We start from the raw sequence: 24,997 nt of genomic DNA on the forward strand, positions 1-24,997 counted from the left end.
TCTTTGATTATGCCTTCTACTCCACTGTCCTATAATGTTTAACATCGTTTGCCATTTTGGGGTGACCATATAGTTTAGAACTGGAAGAAATAATAGCTGACACAAGATCGTTACTACGTAACATTAAGTACTAAGAGCTTCATATGAATTATTTTAATTTTTACAAAAACTCTGATATACGTAACACCTTCATTGTACAGATGCAGAAATTCAGGCCCAGAGATGGCACTTTGTCCCAATTCACACAGCAGACCCAACCTAATCCTTACCCACCTTGTTTTGTTACAGCCTGATGAGCCTAATACACAACCTTCTCATATACAGGGAAGAAGAAAATTCAGTGGTAATGTCAGGTTACCTTCCTCAGGGTAATGGTTACCTGAAGTTTATAACTCATTGTTCTTTTCTAAAATACAGTTTTTCTTATTAATAAGAACAATTATATTATCATCATGGAAAATGTGAAAAATATACACATATGTTTAAAGAAAAAAAGACTGTGTTATACAGTTAACTGGCATATATGTAGTATGTGCATAATTAGTGCTGCCAGCTGTTTTTATGTGTTAATAAAGGATGATTGGTGGTGGTGATTTTTTTCAGCAAAGTCTTTCACTTCCAGTTAGAAGGCTCTTCTTAGCATGCCCTGCTTGGTTTTACCTTGATTCAGTTGTGCTTTTTCTTCTTCACTTGGAATTGGCCTTCTTTTCACATCAGAGACTTCAAGTTTAGGTCAAGATTCATTTATTTAAAAAAAAAAACAAACAAAACAAACAGCAATTTAAAAAAACTGTTTGTATCCTTACCTCCTCCCCCCCCCATAATCTTTACCTAAAATTTTCTTAACATCTGTATAGTTTGTACCATACTATCATATCTTTATTAATTTTGCCTTAGAAGTTTTCAGTTGTTTTATGTATATTGTTTGTCCCTAACTAGATTGTAGACTCCTAGGGGGCAGCAGCTAGTGTGTTAAATATAATTTACATTTATTTTAATACATAGTAAAATGTGTTTACAATAGATGCTTAATAAGTACTTAGTAGTTGACCTTACAGCTCACAAGTATTCTGTAGCCTATTATTTTATGAGTATAAATTTAAAATTTCCCTTGGCATAAATTATATAATCATAAGGAACTACTGTGGTGATCTTCAGTGATTAATCATGGAAATGCAATATATGAATTCATAGATATAGCATATATAACTATGTACCATATATATTTTTATATATAATCATATATATGTGTATATATAATCATATATATGTATATATGTGTATATATAATCATATATATATATGTATATATATAATCACTCATCTGCTTTGACCTTAAGTCTTTTATTCTTCAGGGTTGTTTGGGTTAGTTGGTTTGTTTGTGGGTCCTTTTTTTTTTCTTTTTTTGGTCAGATACTATTTTGGACCAGGCATGGTGTCTCATGTCTATAATCCCAGCACTTTGGGATGCCAGTCACTTGAAGCCAAGAGTTTGAGACCAGCTGGGGCAACATAGCAAGATACCATTTCTACAATAAAATATATATAATTAACTTAGTTATCTAAAAAGTTGTCCAAGAACATATCCCTTCTTTACAATCTAATGATTAACCTTTTGTTATTAAGCAAAGTAACTTACAGCGTAAGTTTGCAGGATGTTTGTTCTTATATAAAGATGGTGAAATCTCAGACTACCAGCAGAGCAGTCAATCAGAGATGAAACTTACATAAGCGACTTTTCTGGGGCTCTTGGACCTAGCCTCCAAAGTGTAGTGTTTAAAACAGTGGGGAATGCTAGAGAAAGAGGTAAAACTCTTTACTATCTCATTAGGATTCCCCTTTTTTTTTTTTTTTTTTTTTTGAGACGGAGTTTGGCTCTTGTTGCCCAGGCTAGAGTGCAATGGCGCAATCTTGGCTCACTGCAACCTCCACCTCCTGGGTTCAAGTGATTCTCCTACCTCAGCCTCCCAAGTAGCTGGGATTACAGGCACACGCCACCATGCCCAGCTAATTTTTGTATTTTTAGTAGAGACGGGGTTTCCCCATGTTGGCCAGGATGGTCTCAATCTCTTGACCTTGTGATCCACCTGCCTCAGCCTCCCAAAGTTCTGGGATTACAGGCGTGAGCCACCGCACCCAGCCTCCCACATACTTTTAATCAAGTTTGTTGTATTACTTGATATCTTCAATAAAATTCACATTTGTTGGCCGGGTGCGGTGGCTCACGCCTGTAATCCCAGCACTTTGGGAGGGCAAGGTGGGCGGATTACCTGAGGTCAGGAGTTCAAGATCAGCCTGGGCATGTGAAACCCCGTCTCTACTAAAAATACAAAATTAGCCAGGCATGGTGACACATGACTGTAATCCCAGCTACTCGGGAGGCTGAGGCAGGAGAATCGCTTGAACCTGGGAGGCGGAGGATGCGGTGAGCCAAGATCGCACCATTGCACTCCAGCCTGGGCAACAAGAGTAAATCTCCGTCTTGCCAAAAAAAAGAAAAAAAATTTCACGTTTGTTGGCTTGGGACCATATAATTAATACTTTTTTTTTTTTTCCTTAAAATGTCCATTTAACAACAGATTGAGTCAAGTACTGGCCACAGAGTACTGTGGCTAGGTCCTGTGCCATTATATTCCAGTGCCTTGTAGAAAAGGCCAAAGTGCCCCATACTGCCAAGTACCATGTGCTGAGATAGCTGTGGCCTAGAGGGTCCTTGAGAGTGATGCCAATCATCATTAAAAAGCATTTTTTAAGCACCTATCTGTACATGGTTCTGTCCTAGGCACTGTACAAAACGAGTTAAACAGACATGGCCCTTGCCCCCTGGGAGTTTTCAGTCTAAGATGATGCTGACATGGACAGACATAAAGGATATTGAGACAACTGAACAAACATTGAACAAGAACATAAAGTACTAACATTATGCACAAGCAAAGGGGTAAGTGTATTTTGTGGGGTAGTATGTAAAGGAAGCCTCATGGGACATGGACAGGGTGGGATAGTCAGCCTCTATCAAGTTAAGTTAGTCTTTGCTGAGAAGTTGGATTTTTATACAGATTTAATCAAAGTAAGGACAGGACATTCCAGACATGTAGCAAACAGACTTGGAGCAAGGATGAAAGTTTATATTGTTAAACTGTCAGTGGCCTCAAAAATCTGTACTCCTGGGTGGCTCTGAAAATGGGGTTGGTGTCTTAGCTTTAGAAAGTTGCCATTTGAGGGCCGAGTGCAGTGCCTCATGCCTGTAATCCCATCACTTTGGGAGGCCGAGGCGGGTGGATCATTTGAGACCAGAAGTTCTAGACCAGCCTGGGTGACATGGCAAAACCCCATCTCCGCTAAAAATAAAAAAATTAGCTAGGTGTGGTGGCATGTACCTGTAGTCTTAGCTACTTGGGAGGCTGAGGTGGGAGAATCGCTTGAACCCGGGAGGCAGAGGTTGCTGTGAGCTGACATTGCGCCAGTGCACTCCAGCCTGGGCTATAGAGCGAGACTCTGTCTCGGAAGAAAGTTGGCATTTGAGTTTGGTCTAGGTCGAAATCAGTTCAATGCAAAGCAAAAAGCAAACAGAAAAAACATGGGAACTTGAGTGGCTTCTGTGAGCAGTCTGTCTTGCTTGTTGAATCTCTTTTATAAATTATTGGCCACTTAACAGAAGGAACTTATCGTCTCAGAAACTTATACCAGGTTGTCTTGTAAAGTACCTGTTTATGCTCATTAAATCATGTTCTGTGTTAGAAACTTTCGCACAACAAAGTATAGAATTATGTTTCTCTGCCAGTCCAAGTGCATTGGTATTTACAACTAATTGATCACAACCAGTTACATATTTCTTTGTTTCTTCTCCACTCCAACAGCTTCACTTGACTAGCCTCTAGGAGTTCTGGGTGTTATTATAAGCAATGCCAGCAAATGCTGAACATTAAGTATTACCTACCTGCCCTTCAGTCATTGACTTCTGAACTTCCAAGGTGTACCTTTAGCAGCCAAAATATAAATTTTAATTTATATTACAGTGGCAGCAAAAATCTACTTTTGTTTGCTATGTCTGCCAGACAAAACTGATTACTTCTTTTTTAGTAGACATTGACTTACAAGCCCCAGTAGTTCTCAGCTCACTTTTTTATGTCATTCATGTCTGAAACGTGAAAATTTGAATTTACCCAGAATATTAGGGTGTAGTTGTTCTCTTTACAAAAGCTTCTTTATTATACAAAAGAAGTAATAGTTTCCCTGCTAATTGCAAGCTTCTCTGGTGCCCTTTAAATTAATAGATTTTCAAAACTTAATATTTATACAAAGCTTCAGTTGCCATTCGTTATGTAAATACAGTGCTATTAGAAACATAAGTGTTGAGGCCCACTAAGGCATTAAAAATTCAATAATACCTTTTGAAAATATTGAAACTTTCTCACGCCCTTATATATTTAACTTGTAAGGTACATTTATTATAGTTCTTCCTCTCCACCAGAATTAAGGTTTTCAAAGGCTGCTGTCTTGCCTTTTTCTACTTCCCATAACTTTTTGTGGTGTAATCTGACAGCAATAAGAATCTAGTAAATATTGCTTTTTTCCTAAGTTTACGACCCCTGGCCCCAAGTCATGAGATAGTAGCACATAAACTTCATAGGAGGAGTATGAATTAGAGACTGTCCTCCAAAAGATTTCAGTGATTGTTCTTACTCACCAAATAGCTTGCCAGATAGTCTTTAGCTCTCAGAAATACCTCCCCTGGGTGGCAGTTTATTATTCTAATGGTATGCTTAGCACTAGGCATTTATCTTTTCTTTTAAGTATTAAGCTAATCTTAGACTAGTGTCTGGAAAAGCCTTAAGAGATTTAGACAAAGTAAACTTAAGAGAAAAGCCAAGACAGAATTTTGTCAGAAAAACTAGAATTAGGTGCTATAAAATGCAACCTTTGCCTCCATTTTATCTGGTACATCTTTTGCCTATAACACAAGAGATGGGTAGAAAATTTCCAAAGAGGAAATATGAAGACTTTTTTTTCTTATTCAAAAGAATTCACACCCAATGATTCAGGAAGAAAATTGAGCTTGTTAGAAGCTTCTGAGATCTTCCAAGGAAAAACAAGAAAAACAATTCAAACATCTGTAGGCTGTCACTGTTCATGATAGATAAAAGTAATAGTGATGGGTTATATTTTAGGAATTATGCTTTCATTCAAATATTTGAATTTTTTTTTAAGGAATTATATTGCTTTACTCCATCAGTAGGTGGTTCCAAGTACAAGACAATTCAGTTCAACAAATGATTGAGAGTAGTAGGAACTTGGGGTAAATCAATGATGAAAACAAAGATCATTTTCCCTTTGGAGGTTTGTTTTTGTTTTTTTGTTTTTTTTTGAGATGGAGTTTCACTCTTGTTGCCCAGGCTGGAATGCAATGGTGCCATCTCAGCTCACTGCAACCTCTGCCTCCCAGGTTCAAGCGATTCTTCTGCCTCAGCCTCCTGAGTAGCTGGGATTACAGGCACGCACCAGCACGCCCGGCTAATTGTTTGTATTTTTAGTGGAAACGGGGTTTCACCATGTTAGCCATGCTGGTCTCAAACTCCTGACCTCAGGTGACCCGCCCACCTTGGCCTCCCAAAGTGCTGGGATTACAGGTGGGAGCCACCACGCCCAGCCTGGAGCTTATTTTCCAATGCAAAAGTCAGCAAACCTTTCTGTAAAGAACCAGATAGTAAATATTTTAGACTTTGCATGTGCCCATGTTCCAATAAAACTTAATTTACAAAAACAGGCAGATGTCTGAATTTAGCATATGGGCCCTAGTTTCCCAACCTCTGTTACACTAAGTGGAAACATAATTAATATGTAAATTAGGGTATGTTATGTGATAAGTGCTTTGGGAAAAAGAAAAATAGAGCAAGGTAATCAAATGGGGAGTGTGATGAAGTAGGGGTTCGTAGGGTGGGCTTCATTGAGGTCAAGAAGAAGAGGAAGGGGCATGGTGGCACACACCTGTAGTCTCAGCTACTCAAGAGGCTTAGATGGGAGGATCACTTCAGCCAGGGGTTAAGCCAGCCTGGGCAATATAATAGTGAGACTCCATGTCTAAAAAGAGAAAGAACCAGCAAAGGAGACTGAAAATTGAGTAGTGAAATAGAAAGAAAAACGAGAGATGTTCTGGGATTGGCCCAGTGGCTCACTCCTGTAATCCCAGCACTTTGGAAGGCCAAGGTGGGCAGATCGCTTGAGCCTAAGAATTTGAGACCAGCCTAGGCAACGTGGCGAAACCTCATCTCTGCAAAAAATACAAAGGTTAGCCAGGCGTGGTGGTGCACACCTGTAGTCCCAGCTACTTGGGAGGCTGAAGCAGAGGACTGCTTGAGCCCAGGAGGCAGAAATTACAGTGAGCCAAGATGACGCCATTGCACTTCCGCCTGGGTGACAGAGTGAGACTCTGTCTCAAAAAAAAAAAGGAAAACTGAGATTAGATTTGGCTAAATGGAGGTTGCTAGTGACCTTGATAAGCAGTTTTGGTGGAGTGGGTTCAAAACTAAGGAGAGAGAGAGAGGGCCGGGCGCAGTGGCTCACGCCTGTAATCCCAACACTTCGGGAGGCTGAGGCGGGCGGATCACCTGAAGTCGGAGTTCAAGACCAATCTGACAAACATGGAGAAACCCTGTCTCTACTAAAACTACAAAATTAGCCAGGCGTGGTGGCACATAACTGTAATCCCAGCCACTCAGGAGGCTGAGGCAGGAGAATCGCTTGAACCCAGGAGGCAAGAGGTTGCAGCAGTGAGCCGAGATCGTGCCATTGCATTCCACCCTGGGCAACAAGAGCAAAACTCCGTCTCAAAAAAAATAAAAATAAATAAAACATATACAATTCTTCTGGGGAATTTTGTTGCAAAGGGAGCAATGAAATGAAGCAGTGGGGCAAAAAGGCTCAAGAAAATAATTTGGTTTTAATTTTTTTTTTTAACACTGAAGAAATAATAGCATGTTTGTTTGATGAGGATCCAGTAAAGAGTAGGGAGAAATTATGTAGGATAGTGGGAGATAATTGCTGAAGCTGTGGCCTTGAGTTGGTGAGGGGATAGGATCATCTAGTGCATAAGTGAGGGGATTGACTTCAGATGGGTGGAATATTGGTTGATGGGTACATGTGCTGGAGAGCATCGATAAATGTTCTCTTATGGCTTCAGTTTTCTGATTAAAAAATTACCAGGCCAGGCATGGTGGCACATGCCTGTAATCCTAGCACTTTGGGAAACTGAAGTGGGAGGATTGCTTGAGCCTAGGAGTTCCAGACCAGCCTGGGCAACACAGGGAGACCCCATCTCTACCAAAAAAAAAAAAATTTTTTTTAATAAATAAAATTAGCCAAGCATGGTGGTGCACATCTGTGGTCCTAGCTACTTGGGGGCTGAGGTGGGAGGCTCGCTTGAGCTGGGGAGGTCAAGGCTGCAGTGAGCCATAATCATGCCACTGTACTCTAGTGTGGGTGACAGAGCAAGACCCTGTCTCAAAATAAAAATCGAATTATCAACCATACGAAGGTTGAAGTGCTGAGGTTTTATATATACTTACGGTCTTTAACTTCTACTACTAGCATTTGAGGGATCTTTGGTGACTAAGATGACTTTTATTGTGCTTTCTGAAGGAGTTATAAACTTAACCCAGCAAATTTGTATGTTTTGAGAATTCAGCACTATATTCTGAGATTAAATAATGATGCATGTAATAATGCCTTTGGCACAGCACATAGTCTCTTATAGACCCTCAAGAAATGCTAACTATTTATTAGCGGATATAGAGTTGGTGTGCACTAAATTAGACTTATTTCATCTCTCTGGTCCCGGAAGATACCTTATCATTGTTTTAAATGTTATGTAAGTTAGAGCTTGACAGTAATAAGTAAATATGCTATACGTATTATAAATGACAGGTCCTTTGACATCTCTTCTAATGTTCTCTCTACTTTACAATGTATAGTCTGTCTTCATACAGTGACATAGCGATATTATTGGCTCCAGTGATCAGCAGGGAGTCTTGATCAGAGGCTCCATAGATGGATGCTTTGTTCTTACATGTTTCATTATTTTATCATCAGAATCCTATGTTAATTTATTTGTATAGGGAAAATAAACAGTTTTTGTGTATAGCATCTGCCTTTAGATTATAAGCTCCCAGAAGGTAGGTAATAATTCTTACACATTTCTAAGAAGTTTTCATATTTTTTTGGTAGCTCACACACACCTGTAATCTCAGTTACTCGGGAGGCTGAGACAGGAGAATCACTTGAACCCAGGAGGCGGAGGTTGTAGTGAGCCGAGATTGTGCCACTGCACTCCAGCCTGGGCAACAAAGCAAAACTCTGTCTCAAAAAAAAAATTTTTTTTTTAATTAAATTAAAAAAATAAACTTAGGGCCAGATGCAGTGGCTCATGCCTGTAATCCCAGCACTTTTGGAGGCCGAGGTGGGTGGATCACCTGAGGTCGGGAGTTCGAGACCAACCTGGCCAACAGGGTGAAACCCCATCTCTGCTAAAAATACAAAAATTAGTTGGGCGTGGTGGCACATGCCTGTAATCCCAGCTACCTGGGAGGCTGAAGCAGGAGGATCACTTGAGCCCAGGAGGCGGAGGGTGCAGTGAGCCAAGATCCCACCATTGCACCCCAGACTGGGTGACACAGTGAGACTCTGTCTCAAAAATAAATAAATAGCTGGCCGGGTGCGGTGGCTCACACCTGTAATCCCAGCACTTTGGGAGGCTGAGGCGGGTGGATCACCTGAGGTCAAGAGTTCGAGACCAACCTGACTAACATGGTGAAACCCCATCTCTACTAAAAATACAAAAATTAGCTGGACATGGTGGCAGACGCCTGTAATCCTAGCTACTCAGGACGCTGAGGCAGGAAAATCGCTTGAACCCAAGAGGCGGAGGTTGCAGTGAGCCATGATCGCACCATTGCACTCCAGCCTGGGCGACAGAGCGAGACTCCATCTCAAAAAAAAATAAAAATAATAAATAAATAAACTTAGATATTCAGTTATATTTGGCCTTTAAATCAGGGCTGAGACCCTTCCATTCTTCTGGAAAATTCTGGAGCTAAATTATACTGGGCTTAGTGGCAGTCAGAATACCTCCAAATGCTGCTTTTCCAAATAACTTTCAGAAGGAAGTAGTAGTCAGATTTCAGAGTAAGCATATAATAATAGAACATAATTGGTACATATAGCTGTTGGAATGCTATAAAAACTGGCTTCATAATCATAAAAAGAAATTTGTTAGAGAATAATATTCAATTAAATACAGCATATTGAAAATCAAAGAGAGATAAATTGACGTTATATAAATACAAGAAAATGGCCCTGGTTACCTTTATGTACTGTATCAAGGTATACAGTGAGTGAAGTCAGAGAAATGATATTCTTACTAAATACGAGAATCTAATTGTTGCCAGGAATTTGATGGAAAAAGCAAGCTGAAATGACCATTTCACTCTACCGTGGCCAGTATGATTAAGAGATGAAAGTGAGAGGACTATTTCCTTTATAAGAAGTAACTATATTTGAGACTCTAATTTTAGGTTCAATAATAAAGATAATTTGAGGAGGCTGTTTACGAGAATTTATGAAGTAATATTTAGCTATTCGTGCAAATGACTGAGAAATTCTAAACTATTCTAGTCTAGGTTCCCATCAAATTTATAACAGTTATTTCTAAAGCATCAAAACATCCAACTTCATGAAAGTATTTTAGGCTGAGTGTAGTAGCTCATGCCTGTAATCCCAACATTTTGGGAGACCAAGGCAAGAGGATCACTTGAACCCAGAAGTTTGAGGCTGTAGTGAGCTATGATCATGCCACTGCACTATAATCTGGATGACAAAGTGAGACCCTGTCTCTTGTTGGGGGGAAGGTATTTTAGATCTATAGAAAATATCAAACAAGTCATTTTAAAAGTTCACCCTGTGTTGAACCTTTACTTCTTTTCTTTGTGTTATAGGTCCAGTGGTTTACATCTTGGATCTTGCAGATAGACTGATCTCAAAAGCCTGTCCATTTGCTGCAGCAGGAATAATGGTCGGCTCTATCTATTGGACAGCTGTGACTTATGGAGCAGTGACAGTGATGCAGGTTCACTATTTTACCTATATAGTGATATTACTTGGTGTGAAGATCTATTAAAACATTTTTTGTTAGACATTTAAAAGTGTATTATTTTGAATAAGAAATAACATTCTCATGTTCTTTCTAAATGTTATTTCCCCTACTTTTTCTTTACCCAAAAAGGAGCATATTATAGCTGTATCTCCCTTTTTTCATAGTGAATCTTAGAGATCATTTCATATAAGTATGCAGAAATCTGCATAACGTTCTATCTATAGAATTACAGCCATTTACTAACCAACTTGTCTCTTGTGGATAGACGTTTAGTTAGTCCAATGTTTTGCTGTAAAAACAGTGCTGCATAGCTTGCAATCCCAGCACTTCGGGAGGCCGAGGCAGGTGGATCACCTGAGGTCAGGAGTTCGAGACCAGCCTGGCAAACATGGTGAAACCCCATCTCTACTAAAAATACAAAAATTAGCTGGGAGTGGTGGCAGGTTCCTGTAATCCCAGCTACTCAGGAGGCTGAGGCAGGAGAATTGCTTGAACCCAGGAGCCGGAGGTTGCAATGAGCCAAGATCACACCACTGCACTCCAGCACAGGCGACAGAGCGAGACTCCATCTCAAAAAAAACAGTGCTACATAGAACTTGGATAAGTGGTCAAAAATAAAAATTAAAAAAAGGAAAGAAAAACAGTGCTACAATCAGTAACTGCTGCTGAATATTAGAGAGACATAAATTTCAAAATTTAGTCCCAAGCCGTTGACTCTTCTTTTTATACCTTCTTCTTAAAGATTTCCAGCTATCAACTTAGTTTTTTTGTGTGTTCAGGTCTTTTGTCCTGTTCTTTTCTCAAATCCAGTGCTGCAATGATCTCTTGTGACTTCATACTCAAAATTATTGAAATCAAACTTGTCACTTCTTCCATTTGAAACCTAAATTTATTCTCCGTCATCGTTCCTTTGTTTCTGTTTCTATTTTCCCATCTATAGTTTACATCCTGGTTTTTTTTGTTTGTTTTTTTTTTTTTTTTTTTTTTTTGAGACAAGGTCTTGCTCTGTATAGCCCAGATTGGGCATGCAGTGGCACAGTCATGGCTCACTGCAGCCTCAACTTCCTGGGCTCAGTCATCTGTCCACCTTAGCCTCCGTAGTAGCTGGAACTATGGGTGTGTGCCTCCATGCCTAGCTACTTTTTTCTAAGGATGGTGGGAGGGGTCTCACTATGTTACCAAGGCTGATCTCAAATTCCTGGGCTCAAGTGATCCTCCCACTTCAGCCTCCCAAAGTGTCCCAAAGTGCTGGAGGTACGGATGTGAGCCACTGCACCCAGCCCATCCTATATTTTTAGAATTACGTTTGACTCTTCACCCCCCTCAATACTCCCCACAAACCGCCCCCTGACAAAACAAAGTGTTACTCTGTCACCAAGGCTGGAGTACAGTGGCGCAATCAAGGGTCACTGCAGCCTTACTCCTGGGCTCAAACGATCTTCCTGCCTCAACCTCCCAAGTAGCTGGGACTACAGGCACACACCACTATGCCCAGCTAATTTTTTATTTTTTGTAGAGATGGGGTCTTGCTGTGTTGTACAGACTGGTCTCAACCTCCTGGCCTCAAGTGATCCTCCCACCTCAGCTTCCCAAAGTGCTGGGATCACAAGCCTAGTGAGCCCATCTGGCCTAGTCTTTCTATTTTATAGCCTTCTATTCAGTCCACTGACCAAATACAAGCAGTTTTTCCATTTTGATGTGTCTTGTATCTGTGGCTTCCTTTCCACAGTCTTTACCACCTGACTTCTTGTCACTTCATCATACCTGGATGGCTAAAGGATCTTCTTGGTTTATCTGACTTCATGTTCTTCTATCAATCCATCCTTCCAAATGAATCCTCTTAAAATAGTACCTTCAAAATCTTACTCCCCAGCTTAACATCTCCATTGCCTTAAGTAGTAGTCTTCAAGAGCAGCATCTAGATTGGTTGTTTCCTAAGTAACTCTGTAGTAGTGAACACACTTAGGTTTGTAGATGATATAATTTGCTTTTCTTTAATATAAATTAGAATTTACATGAACAAAAAAGGAATGCTTGGAATTTTACCTAATATTCCAGGAACTGCATATGTATCTATGCCAGGGTCAAACCTTTATGGCTTGCTCCATTAATGGTCATGGTGAGACAGAGTATTATGAGACTTCCTTATAAAATGATGATGACATCCCAAAAATATGGATACAGTTACTGAAATGAATCACAAACAGTGAAACATATTTGACATGAGTGTAGTGAATAAAGTTTGAGAACCACTGACTTGAACTTTAGCATGATTTGATACACAGGGTCCTCCGTAATCGTACTTCGTTCTGCTTTAAGGCTGTTGGGCTGTCTCCTCCAACCCATCTTTATGTTGTGTAGTTTTTTACCTCTGTCCTTTGGCTTACGTCACCTTCCCAACCTAATACCTGCCCTTCTAGTCTTCTGTGTACTTATCCAAATCTAAACCCTCCTTCCAGGCTTAGCTAGCTTTCCTCCATAGAACTTACAGGCAACTCCTGCCTGCTGTGATTCCTTCTTCCCCCACATTCATGACATTTTTATTCCTCAAATGGCAGCTAGTCCTGCCCTGATGAAGTGACATTTCTTATATAGATTATCTGTTTAACTTTTCTTGTTTTTAGGCCTTATTTTTCCTGTTAGGAGGTAATTTCCTTGAAAGCAGAGTCCATTTTATGCTTCTGTATTCCCTGTTACAGCATCTACATAGAAACTAACACATTAAAGGGTTTCATAAATCTTTGTGGTTTTGTTTTTTGTTTTTTTGTTTGAGATGGAGTTTCGCTCTTGTTTTCCAGGCTGGAGTACAGTGGCGTGATCTCAGCTCACCGCAACCTCCGCTTTCCGGGTTCAAGCGATTCTCCTGCCTCAGCCTCCCGAGTAGCTGGGATTACAGGCATGTGCCACCACGCCCAGCTAATTTTGTCTTTTTAGTAGAGATGGGGTTTCACCATGTTGGTCAGGCTGGTCTGGAACTCCTGACCTTAGATGATCTGCCTGCCTCTGCTTCCCAAAGTGCTGGGATTACAGGTGTGAGCCACTGCACCCGGCAGTCTTTATGTTTTTTATGTGACCACTTCAAATAATGAGTATTAGTACATCACCTGAGGAGGGAGGATCAGGATGATTTACTAAGACTGAGAAAGACATAGAAACTTAGAGCAGATTATACATTATTTAATGTACAAATACATTATATAGATATATATATTTTGCAAATGAGATTGAGTTATTTTCTTAAGACTTTATTGACCATAAGAAGTGAGATGGCTCTTTTTTAAGAAAGATTTTTAGGCTGGCACAATGTTAAAAGAATTTTGATAATTAATGGGGCACTTGTTAAAGTGGCACTTGTTAAAACACAAATAAATTGAAAACTCTGATCCCCAGCATCAAGGGATATAGTCCAAGACAAGACGTTCATAAATGAAACCACTGGAGAACAGTTACAGGTTAGATAAATAAATGTGATAAGAGGGCAGAAGACTATATAAACAATATTTTAATTCAGTAAAAGTGAAAGATAATTTGATTTGAAATTATGAGAAAAGTCTTGAGCTAACCCTTAAAGGAAATAATTTGAATTGGTAGAATGAAATAAGCAAGGAAGCAAAAACTATAGTACACATATGTGTTACCATTTAGAAATAATCTTCACATGTAATGTCTCACTTGAAAAGATTTTTTTTTTTTTTAGCCCAGAAATGAGACTAGCTATGACAGTAGGTGGGTAGTGTTGTGTGATTTAAGAGTATTGGGAAGATGACTTTTACCTTCCTGAGCACATATGATAGAGAATGTGCCCCTCTACACCATCAGTAGTATTTAGGGTTTGCCTTCTAACACTTGATTGTTTTTCTCTGATTCCTTAACAACCCTGCAGTACAAGTAAACCAAATTAAGGAATGAGATCACTGTTATTTTCCTGTTTATTTTCTTTCCTTCTCCATGGACCTGTGATAGAATCAATACTTTTTAGTTGTGGGGAACTTGAATAGGACCTTCCTCTTGCATTTTTATTGAAAAGACAACACAATAATTTTTTTTCCCGGCACTGTATTGAACACCTAGCACTGATCCATTTAACCCTTGCAACAATTTTATGACATAGATTATTATTATAAATTATTCTTAGTTTACTGGTTTAGAGAGTTTACAGATCCAGTGCCACACAGCAGAGAAGCATTAGGACTCCTGTCCCTTGGCTCCTTAAGTGAAGCCTGGTCCCAGAGGCAGCTGGAACATTTTATCCTGGAACAGTGGAACCTTAATATGTTTAGCCTAGTTCCCATTTTTGCCTCTAGTGCAAAGACAGCCCCCATTAGCATTGCCCATTCTTAATTACAGTACTTACTTATCCTTGATTCTGAGTTAAAAAAAAAAAAAAAGAAAAAAACCCTGTTATTTCATCACTGTTTCATCCTCTTGTTAGGATTCTGGCCAGGTGCTGTAGCTCATGCCTGTAATCCCAGCACTTTGGGAAGCTGAGGCAGGCAGAACCCTTGAGGCCAGGAGTTGGAGACCAGCCTGGTCAACATGATGAAACCCCATCTCTACCAAAAATACAAAGAAAAAATTAGGCATAGTGGCTGTATTCCCAGCTACTCCGGATGCTGAGGCGTGAGAATCGCTTGAACCTGGGAGGCAGAAGTTGTAGTGAGCCAAGATTGCACTCCAGCCTGGGCGACAGAGCAAGACTCTGTCTCTAATTAATTAATGTAGAATTCTAATAGTACTTTAAAAGCTCAGACCTTAATTAAAACTCTTAGCCTTTCAGCAGCAATGAACTGCAGGCCTACCTAGATATGAAAATCTAGCTTTTAGCCCTTCTGCAGGAAAAACAAAAACAAAAAATTATTTTTCTCTAAACCTGCAATTCTATAGGTCTTTTGTTTTTCTTTCTTTTTTTTTTTTTTTTTCTTTTTTTTTTTTTGAGACAGAGTCTCATTCTGTTACCCAGGCTGGAATGCAGTGGCGCAGTCACGGCTCACTGCATCCTCGAACTCCCTGGGCTCAGGTGATCCTCCCACCTCAGCCTCCTGCGCAGCTGGGACTACATACACATGCCACCATGCCCTGCTAATTTTTGTATTTTTTGTAGAGACAGGGTTTCACCATGTTGCCCAGGCCAGTCTCAAACTCCTAGACTCAAGCTACCCACCTCCCTCAGCCTCCCAAAGTGCTTGGATTACAGGCGTGAGCCACTGTGCCCAGCCAGGCCTTTATTTTATACATAGATAACAAATTCTTAGACATTCTATATAATTCCTGGAGCTTACCCCAAAATTGAAGTCTTAAAAATAATGTTTTTAAATCTTGGGACAAGAAAGCAGAATGTATGTGATTACACACAGGTTCACTGACTTTGTATTGGCCAAAATTAAATCAGGCCCATTGCTTAATCACCTTTCATTTATTGCCCCTGAGTATGACTATTTTAGCAAGTGGTGTACTGCAGGTGTTATACTACCTTATTTCTTCACAGTGTATATATTTGCACACTTGTTTGGTTTGATTTTCTCTCACTTTCAAAAGACATCTGTTTAACCTGCCATTTTAGCCCCAGCACAAAATCATTATTCAGTGAATGAATGAATGCATGTGTGAATGATGCGCCTCATCCCACTTCTGACTTGCTTGAGCATGGGGCATCTCTCTTCACTTTAGTTGTAACAAGTGAAATACTGGGCCTTTGCTCATTCTTTGCCCTATTTCCTTCTTTTTTTTTTTTTTTTTTTTTTGAGATGGAGTTTCACTCCTGTTGCTCAGGCTGGGGCAATCTCGGCTCACTGCAACCTCCACCTCTTGGGTTCAAGCGATTCTCCTGCTTCAGCCTCCCGAGTAGTTGGGATTACAGATGACCACCACCATGCCTGGCTTGTATTTTTAATAGAAACGGGGTTCCACCATGTTGGCCAGGCTGGTCTCAAACTCCTGACCTCAGGTGATCCGCCTGCCTCAGCCTCCCAAAGTGCTAGGATTACAATTGTGAGTCACAGTGCCCAACCCCTACTTCCTTTTTGTTTCCTTATTCTTAAACACCTTATAAGGTTTTTACTGCTACCCATGAGAAACAAACTTCCTCTTGTTCGCTCTAGTCTATACCTGAATATTCACTCTTCTTTATATTTCTAAACCCAAAAAAAGGACACATAACCCGACAAAGGATTTTTTCAAATATTCTGAATTTATTTGCTAACACTTTGAGAATATTTAATCATATTTAGTTATAATGTTAGAGTGATCATTATATTGAAATTTTTAATGATATAAAAATAGAATTTCCTAGCCAGACGTGGTGGCACTCATCTGTAGTTCCAGCTACTCAGGAGGGTGAGGTGGGAAGATTGCTTAAGCCCGGGAGTACAAAGCCAACCTGGGAAACGTAGCAAGACCCTGTCTTTTTTTTCTTTAAAGGAATTTCCTGGCCGGGCGTGGTGGGTCACGCCTATAATCCCAGCACTTTGGGGGGCCAAGGCAGGCGGATCACCTGAGGTCAGGAATTCGAGACCAACCGGGCTAACGTGGTGAAACCCCATTTCTACTAAAAATACAAAAAAGTAGCCAGGTGTTGTGCCATGTGCCTGTAATCCCATCTACTCAGGAGGTTGAGGCAGAAGAATAGCTTGAACTCAGGAGGTGGAGGTTGCAGTGAGCCAAGATCGTGCCAAGACTGAAACTCCGTCTCAGATAGATAGATAGATAGATAGATAGATAGATAGATAGATAGATAGATAAAGAAATTTCCTGGGAAATCATTATAGGTAAAACAGTCATGGCCAGCTAACTTTTGCTACCATTATGGAATTGGGGTTTATGAAATATCATAAACCAGACCATTTCACTTTAGGGCAACTCAAAAGGATCACCTTCCATGTGCAAGATAGGAAGTTGTTAAGTTCTACCTGGAGACACAGAAGAATATCAAATTCGATGACATTATTGACCATTAGGAAGAGGCTAGCCTCCTGCCCTTTAATATTACATCTTAGTTAGATAAATTAACCAAGTGGAAATCTGGACTATATCCATAGCTCAAATTTGGTCCTCTCCACACACTTTCATAAAACATTTCTGGGGCCGGGCGCAGTGGCTCACGCCTGTAATCCCAGCACTGTTGGAGGCCGAGGCGGGTGGATCACCTGAGGTCAGGAGTTCGAGATCAGCCTGACCAATGTGGAGAAACCCCGTCTCTACTAAAAATACAAAAATTAGCTGGGCTTGGAGGTGCACACCTGTAATCCCAGCTACTCGAAAGGCTGAGGCAGGAGAATTGCTTGAACCTGGGAGGCAGAGGTTGCAGTGAGCCAAGATCGTGCCATTGCACTCCAGCCTGGGCAACAAGAGCAAAAAATTCCGTCTCAAAAAAAAAAAAAAATTTTTTTGGCCTGGCACGGTGGCTCACGCCTGTAATCCCAGCACTTTGAGAGGCCGAGGCAGGCTGATCGCCTGAGATCAGGAGTTCGAGACCAACCTGGCCAACATGATGAAACCTCGTCTCTACTAAAAATACACAAATTAGCTGGGCATGGTGGCATGCCCCTGTAATCCCAGCTACTCGGGAGGCTAAGGCAGAAGAATCGCTTGAATCCAGGAGCCGGAGGTTGCAGTGAGACAAGATCACACCACTGCACTCCAGCCTGGGCAACACAGCGAGACTCCGTCTCAAAAACAACAACAAAAAGAGGTAAATTTAAGGCCAAGATTGATGTGGAAGTGAAAAGGATTTTGGAGAGAGGGAAAAGGTAGAAGTTCACAAATGCCAATTTTGTATTTCTCGCCTTCTGGGATCTACACCAATTTAGAAATAGCCCCAAGACTAGGATAGGGTAAGGAAAAAATTGTATTAGCTTCATTACCCCCATAGATAGGGTACCCTAGAGTTCCTGAATTGGGAAAAATGCCTGGGATCTGTAACCAAAACTGGACCTCCTACTACAGTCCCTCAATTCTAGACCTTGGAAGTGCACTTAAGGAGGGTTAGGTCTGTAGGGTAGACACTTAGCCAGCCAGAGACATCACACCCTATCTTACACACCACTAAGTAAGGAGAAAGAGCCAAAGAGAAATGAGCTTTCAGGCCATCTCTTGAAGGCCAGTCCTACCTCTTGGCTGGCTATGCTTAATCTCCTAGAAGGAAGATCAGGAAAACAATTGTTTTGCTGGAAGACAAATAGGACTTAGAATTATATCCCAGTTCCGTAGCCCAGTCTAACCAAATCAAATAAAGGAATAGAAGCAACAATCAGAGGTCCCCACCCCTCTATTGTAATGTAATCAGTCTGGGTCAGCCATTTTAATTTTTATTCCTGTGTGGTATGAAATGGCTTGGGAACTTTGTTTTTCCCTTGAATGAGACATTTCTTATAAATAAATCAGGACTGATAGCTTTCCAGCTTATTTTTTAAACTTTTTATTTCTGTGTATTCTTTTGAAATTAAGCATTTTCTATTAAAAAAATAGAGCTTAACATGCAACACCTCATTTGAAAAAGAAGTAATTCTAATATATGCTATCTGTTTCACAGGTTGTAGGTCATAAAGAAGGTCTGGATGTTATGGAGAGAGCTGATCCTTTATTCCTTTTAATTGGACTTCCTACTATTCCTGTCATGCTGATATTAGGCAAGATGATTCGCTGGGAGGACTATGTGCTTAGACTGTGGCGCAAATACTCGAATAAACTACAAATTTTAAATAGTATATTTCCAGGTAAGGCACTGAACTGTGGTTGTAAAGTGCATACCAAATTGATCTTGAAGAACAATAACATGCTTTTTTAGCCATGTTTGAAGATAGTCTAACTCTTCTGATTTATTAGCACTAACGCATTGCATTTTTTTCCTCTAGGGATAGGTTGTCCTGTTCCTCGAATTCCAGCTGAGGCCAATCCTTTAGCAGATCATGTCTCTGCTACTCGAATCTTGTGTGGAGCCCTTGTCTTTCCTACTATTGCTACAATAGTTGGTAAATTGATGTTCAGTAGTGTTAACTCTAATTTACAAAGGACAATCTTGGTAAGATGGCTTTAACATTACTTATATTACCTTGCAAAAGAGAATGAAGTGTATTTGTTTTTAAAAGGTGGGGAACTGTATAAATATTCAGTCTGTGGCTCCTATGCATTAAGCCTCTATTTGAGCCTCACTATCATTCAATAGCTTGAGTGGAAATAAAAAGAGGAGAAACCACTGCAGCAGTTCTGGCCTTTTGGAACTATGTTGTAGGTGCTTTCTCTCCTGGCATATGCATGAATCATCACACCTGTCCCTCTTGCCAGTGGGATTACAGTGCTTTACGATCAGACCACCTGGTTCAAATCCCATCACAGAAATTGTCTTGCTGTGAAATCTAAATCAAATGTCTGGACTTTTTGTTCCTGTAGTATGGTGATGGTAATAATCAGGATTATTGTGAGGATTGTATAAGTACTAGCACATAGTAAGCACTCATGTTGTTTGCTATTATTGTTACTCCCACTTCTCCCCTCTGGTGGCATGTAACCTGCACGGACCTTGGAGGACTGAACAAAGGGGGCAAACGTGGGAATAAAAGACAAAGACAAGAGAGTATATTTGGAAGAAGGGGTCAGGGGGCACCTTGCCTCTAGTGGACAAGGGCCCTGAGCTTTACACAGCCCTCTGTATTTATTAGGCAAAAGAGATAGTGAGAAGCAGGGGTGATTGTCGGGTAATTGTCAGTCCATTCGGCAGTTTGGTTCACAGCAGGCTTGCGAGACTGCATCCTTTGAACAGTAGGCGCGCTAGATTTCCCAGTAGATAAGTTCAAGGAGCCCTGCACCAGGGAGTGATGGCCCCCAGCAAACCCTTTGGTGGCAGGCGCAGTGTGAGTTTACTCACATCCTGCATTCATGATAAACAGTTTGCTGTTTGGTCATATAGCCTCCAGTGGAATGCTGAGTTGGTCACGATCCCTTTGGCCTTTCTTGCTCCCAACAGTGGCAGTCTGCACATAGTGCCCTAGCATTCTTCTTTGTATATCAGAGTATATGTAGAACTACATGGAAGAAAGACTAGTCAGAAAGGATAATGGAGAAGGCATCTGTGTCCCCTGTTACCTGTAGTAACAGCGTATAGTCTGTCTCTCTCCCTATCTCATCTCCTAGTAGAAAAAGAAAACTGTTTCATTTGCAGTCATCTGAATTAGTTTAGCATCAAAGCCTACGTCTTTTGTGATCTAAATAAAATTATTTTTATTACTCTGTTTCTCTAAATCTGCATTATAAAAAGCTAATTTTCCTTTTTATTTTAGGGTGGAATTGCGTTTGTTGCCATAAAAGGAGCATTTAAAGTTTACTTCAAACAGCAGCAATATTTACGACAGGCACACCGCAAAATTCTGAATTATCCAGAACAAGAAGAAGCATAAAACTGACTTCTGGTTGTTGTGCAGTTCTCTCATCCTTATGAATCTGTTGTGTTGTTTTGATTCCATCATTAATGCACTTGTGGAGACTTGTGATAAGCTGCTGCTCCTATATTTTTTAAGAAATATAATAAAGCACTTAGGGCAGGGGAAATCATCTTGGTAATCACGGAACCTAAGGATGTGATTTGTTTTCATTGTTTGTATGTACTACTTTTATGGCAGTCATATGAACCATTATCTTAGCATGGTAAACCTGGGTTTTGTTCATATTTTCTCCAGACAGAAATGCAAAGATCAAACTGTGCAAATATTAAAAAAATGCACATGCTGTTTTATTCAAATGCCTCTTTTGTACATGTTCATGTTTAGTGTTTTCTCAGAATCAGCAACTCAAGGTACTATGAGGATTTTTCTCACTGACATAATTTGATTACATACTAAATAAGAGGATATGTTAATATGAGGAAATGTAAATTAAATTAGTTATAAATAAATAACCAAAAATGTATGTAAACATTCAAATGATTATCTGAACAAATGAGATTTTGTGGTGTTTTCTTTAACCCGTGTGATGTCCTCCAAAATGTGTAGGGTAAAAATTCACAGGGCTTCCAGATCACTTTTTCAATATTAAATTTTATTTACATAATGTTGACATCTCATACTTCATGAAGTAATTTTGACTCATGCAGTCGTGTGTGTGTGTGTGTGTGTGTGTGTTTGTGTGTTTCAGTGTTTCAGTGTTTCATCAGGTCCTTCCATCTCTGGGAGTTTTTTCAACCCATATTTCTAGAAATTACAGCTGCCAGTTTATAGTAGTTTGAGCAGAGGATGATTTGCAAAAATAAAAATAAAGTTATTTTACTCTCCTCTTTCATTGATTCAGTTATTGAGATATTCGTTGATCACCTCCTATTTCCCAGGCACTGTGCAGAGTGCTGTAGGACATAGTGGTGAACAAGACAGACTTGGTCCAAGCTCTTACAGAGTTGACAGTCTAGTTTCAGCACATAGAAAACCAGCAGTGAATAAACCAAGGTGAGGCCTTGAGCTCTTTGTTTTTATATTAATGAGGAGAAAAGTATGAAAACAAGAAGTCTTAAGTAAATATTGAGGTCATTGTTTTTGGCTTAAGTTTATTATAGAAAATCAACACTAATGTTTTTAGATTTTAATTGTTGTCCTATTGATGAGGCTAGCACCTTAATCACTGTTTAGTTTTGTAGTCATTTTTAAAAGCAATTATTGAAGCCATTTTCAATAGATTGGCCATTTTAATGTTCAGCAACCTGAATGGTTATTTTTGTTAATTAAAATTAAATTTTTAAGAGATATTTTCAAAACCCTATTTATTTTCTTGTTCACAGTAATGCATGTCAATAATAAATGTTTCCCCTTACTGATAAGTGGCCACTTTAGGAGTGTAGCAAATATAGATTGAGCTATGTTAGTTTGCAATAATATATGTTAACTTTAGTAATTAAAGACTGGTTTCTATAGTATGAATGTCTTAATTTTGAGTTATATGATGTTTATTTGAATGACTGTTGAACATTCAAATTTGTATTCTTTGGAGATGAAGATTTGACTAACAGTGAGCCTTATTAAGAACACTACTACAGTTCTGAAGGGGAAATATAACATCTATGATTATATATCTTAAAAACTTAGATTATAGGCTGTAATTATAAAATATATTGGCTTTTGTTTTCAATGTGAAAAGATACATTAAATGGACATATATCTTGCAAAATTTTGTTGTATAGAACAGTTTTTAGGCAGCCTTTACTAAAGTTATGCAAACACACAGTTCCCCATTTACTACTTTAATGCCCTTGACAGGGAGTAGCTGCTTGGGTTTATAGGTATTAGGGCTCATGAAGGCCGGGGAACAACTCTAAATCCTTTTGGGGCAGGAGGGAGGGTTTTTTTAGGGTTGTGGGGAGGGAACTGCAAGTGCCTGAGGACCAGAGTGGCCTCTAGCCCCGAATTGAACACTTTTAAACCTAAAGAGCCTTATTATTAGCGCGAGAAATACCACATGCCAGTCTTCCCAGGAAGGTGACCTGCCTGACCATGAAGCAACAAAAGAGCATAGGCAGACTTAAAGTTGGATAGACCTGGGTTCAAATCATAGTTCAGCTTTCAATAACTGTATGTATGATTTTGGCTAAAGGATTTGACTTTCTCTCAACTGCAGTTTTCTTAATCTTTGAAATGCAAGTAATGTTTATCTCAGAAGACTACTTCTAGGATTAACTGAGAGATTAAAGGAACAGCAGCACTTAGGCTCAAAATCGCCCCTACAAAGCAGTAGTTGTTTCTTAATTGCTAAGTAATCTGTTTGCACTCTAGGAAAAGTAAATGAAGAGGTAAAAGAAAGGCATTGGGGACAAATGAAAGAGATGATGTAGATTTTTCGGATGGGTGGGTATATTTTATTTTCCAGTTTATTTTCATATTTCTTTACTGTGTTATTTCTAGAAACTTTAATGTTTTAAACCTCTTTTATAAAATTCAATGATGACTACTAGAATTCTATTCTTTTCAAAAGTTAACTTATCTCCAAAGTGGCTGAAAATATTGTTTACCATTACATGATTATGAAATGACTGTGAAGAATATAAAATTAAACTTAGTGACTTAATTAGTCACTGCCTTGCTAACTTTGCTGTAATTTTTTTAAACATCTTGTTTTTAATATAGCAAACTATCTCAGTACTGGCTGGATTAGGTTAAATAAAGAATTTTTATGTTCTCTAGGTGTACTTTGTTAAATCTCAAAACATTCTGTACATACATAATTTTTTTTAATCACAGTTATCGAGATACTAGTTTTTGTAAGTAAAAGTAATCTGAATTTAAAAAAAAAACTGTATGGAAGAATTTGTCCTAATTTTGTAAACAGGCTAGCCTATATTCTAAGTATGTTCTAATGACTAAACTATATCCCCACTCACCCACCCTCAAAGCCTCTTGCACTGAGTATAATTAAGCAACTAGACAAGATCTGTGGGTGGTCTCATGCCATGATGTCTTAAAGTGTATTCGAGTGAGTTGGGAACACAAACTGCTTCTGAGATATTAAGAACTTAAATTTCTGAAGTAGAAGATTAGAATCCTCTAGAATGAGTTAAAGGTCTTTTCCTTGCATCCATTTGGGGATTATATTGGTTTTAAGTCATTTCATTACCCCATCTGAGAGACAGATGCTAAGAGGAGAAAGGGCATAGAATTGAACAGTCCTGGATGCATATGCTAGCTGACACTTGATTAGCTGTAGGGCAAGTTACTTTACCTCTCAGATCTTCAATTTCCTCATCAGTAAAATGAAGATTATAAAGTCCATCTCCTGGGTTATTGTGAGGATTGAGGTAGCATTCTAGGACAGTTTGATACATAAGGGAACTAAATCTCAATTTAAGTGCATAGTAGAGGTTTTGCCTACAGCCTTTTTTGGTCCACTGGAGTCAAGGTTGCTGTTTATGTGCTACTTGCCACCCAACATGCCCATTAGAAATGGTAAGAGTGATGGAGTGTCTTGTTTAACAATTGCCTTCCTGAAACAAGGATCCTGAGCAAGGAGAATAAAGGAGGGGTTTGCATCTGAATACCCGCAGAAGCCTTATGGACAAGCAACAGAGGCTAGACCATCATTCTGGTCAATCCCGAGTGAATTTAAGCATTTTTCTGAAAACAGCCAGGCCAGGGTTACTGTATGCCAACAACATACACAACTCAAGTAGATATTTGTTGACCTATGTATGTGGCTAGATATTGTGCTCAGTCCTGGGGTTTTAAATAGTGAATAAGCCTGCTTTGAGATAGAGTCCTAAACTGCATAACAGATCTTACTATGATATTACTGTCATAAGAACATAAGATCCATAAGGTTAAAATGCTTTTTGTTTAGTTTACTTTTGTTTACGCTTCCCACACTAGAACAGCACCCGCACATGGTAGGAGCATGATTGAACATTTTATGAATTTGGGAAAACACTCCATTTTAAGATCAAAACACTTATCTTGATCCTAGTTCTTTTGGTCTCCTGAGTTTCTAAACATTTAAATATAGTTAACCTCTTTCTGCCACTTTTTTTTTTTTTTTTTTTTTTTTTTTTTGGCAAGAAAGCAACTTTGAAAAGGCATAAAACTGCCTGTAATCCCAGCACTTCAGCAGGCCGAGGCAGGAGGATGACTGGAGCCCAGGAGTTCAAGACCAACCTGGGCAACATTATGAGACCCTGTCCCTATGAAAAAAAAAAAAAAAAGCTGAGTGTGGTGGCATATACACCTGCGGTCCTAACTACTTAAGGGAGAGGCAGGAGAATAGCTTGAGCTCAGGAGGTAGAAGCTGCAGTGAACCATGATCACATCACTCCACTCGAGCCTCAGCGACAAAACGAGTTCATGTCTCGAAAAGATGGCCAGGCGTGGTGGCTCACACCTGTAATCCCAGCACTTT

The 24,997-nt window shown here is 39.5% G+C and overlaps 1 protein-coding gene across 1 annotated transcript in view; it reads left to right on the forward strand.

The window, feature by feature from the left end:
- The window catches only part of MARCHF5 (membrane associated ring-CH-type finger 5), a 62,552-nt gene extending 39,262 nt beyond the window's left edge, over positions 1-23,290 (forward strand). Inside the window, exons 3-6 of the mRNA XM_003825360.5 lie at positions 9,987-10,117; positions 18,672-18,855; positions 18,994-19,160; positions 20,416-23,290. Coding sequence (XP_003825408.1) covers positions 9,987-10,117; positions 18,672-18,855; positions 18,994-19,160; positions 20,416-20,532 — 599 coding nt within the window. The 3' untranslated portion in view covers positions 20,533-23,290. The remainder of the gene's footprint in view (positions 1-9,986; positions 10,118-18,671; positions 18,856-18,993; positions 19,161-20,415) is intronic.
- Positions 23,291-24,997: the final 1,707 nt, after the last annotated feature.

The sequence above is a fragment of the Pan paniscus genome, chromosome 8 (assembly GCF_029289425.2).
Source record: "Pan paniscus chromosome 8, NHGRI_mPanPan1-v2.0_pri, whole genome shotgun sequence".
NCBI classification, from domain to species: domain Eukaryota; kingdom Metazoa; phylum Chordata; class Mammalia; order Primates; family Hominidae; genus Pan; species Pan paniscus.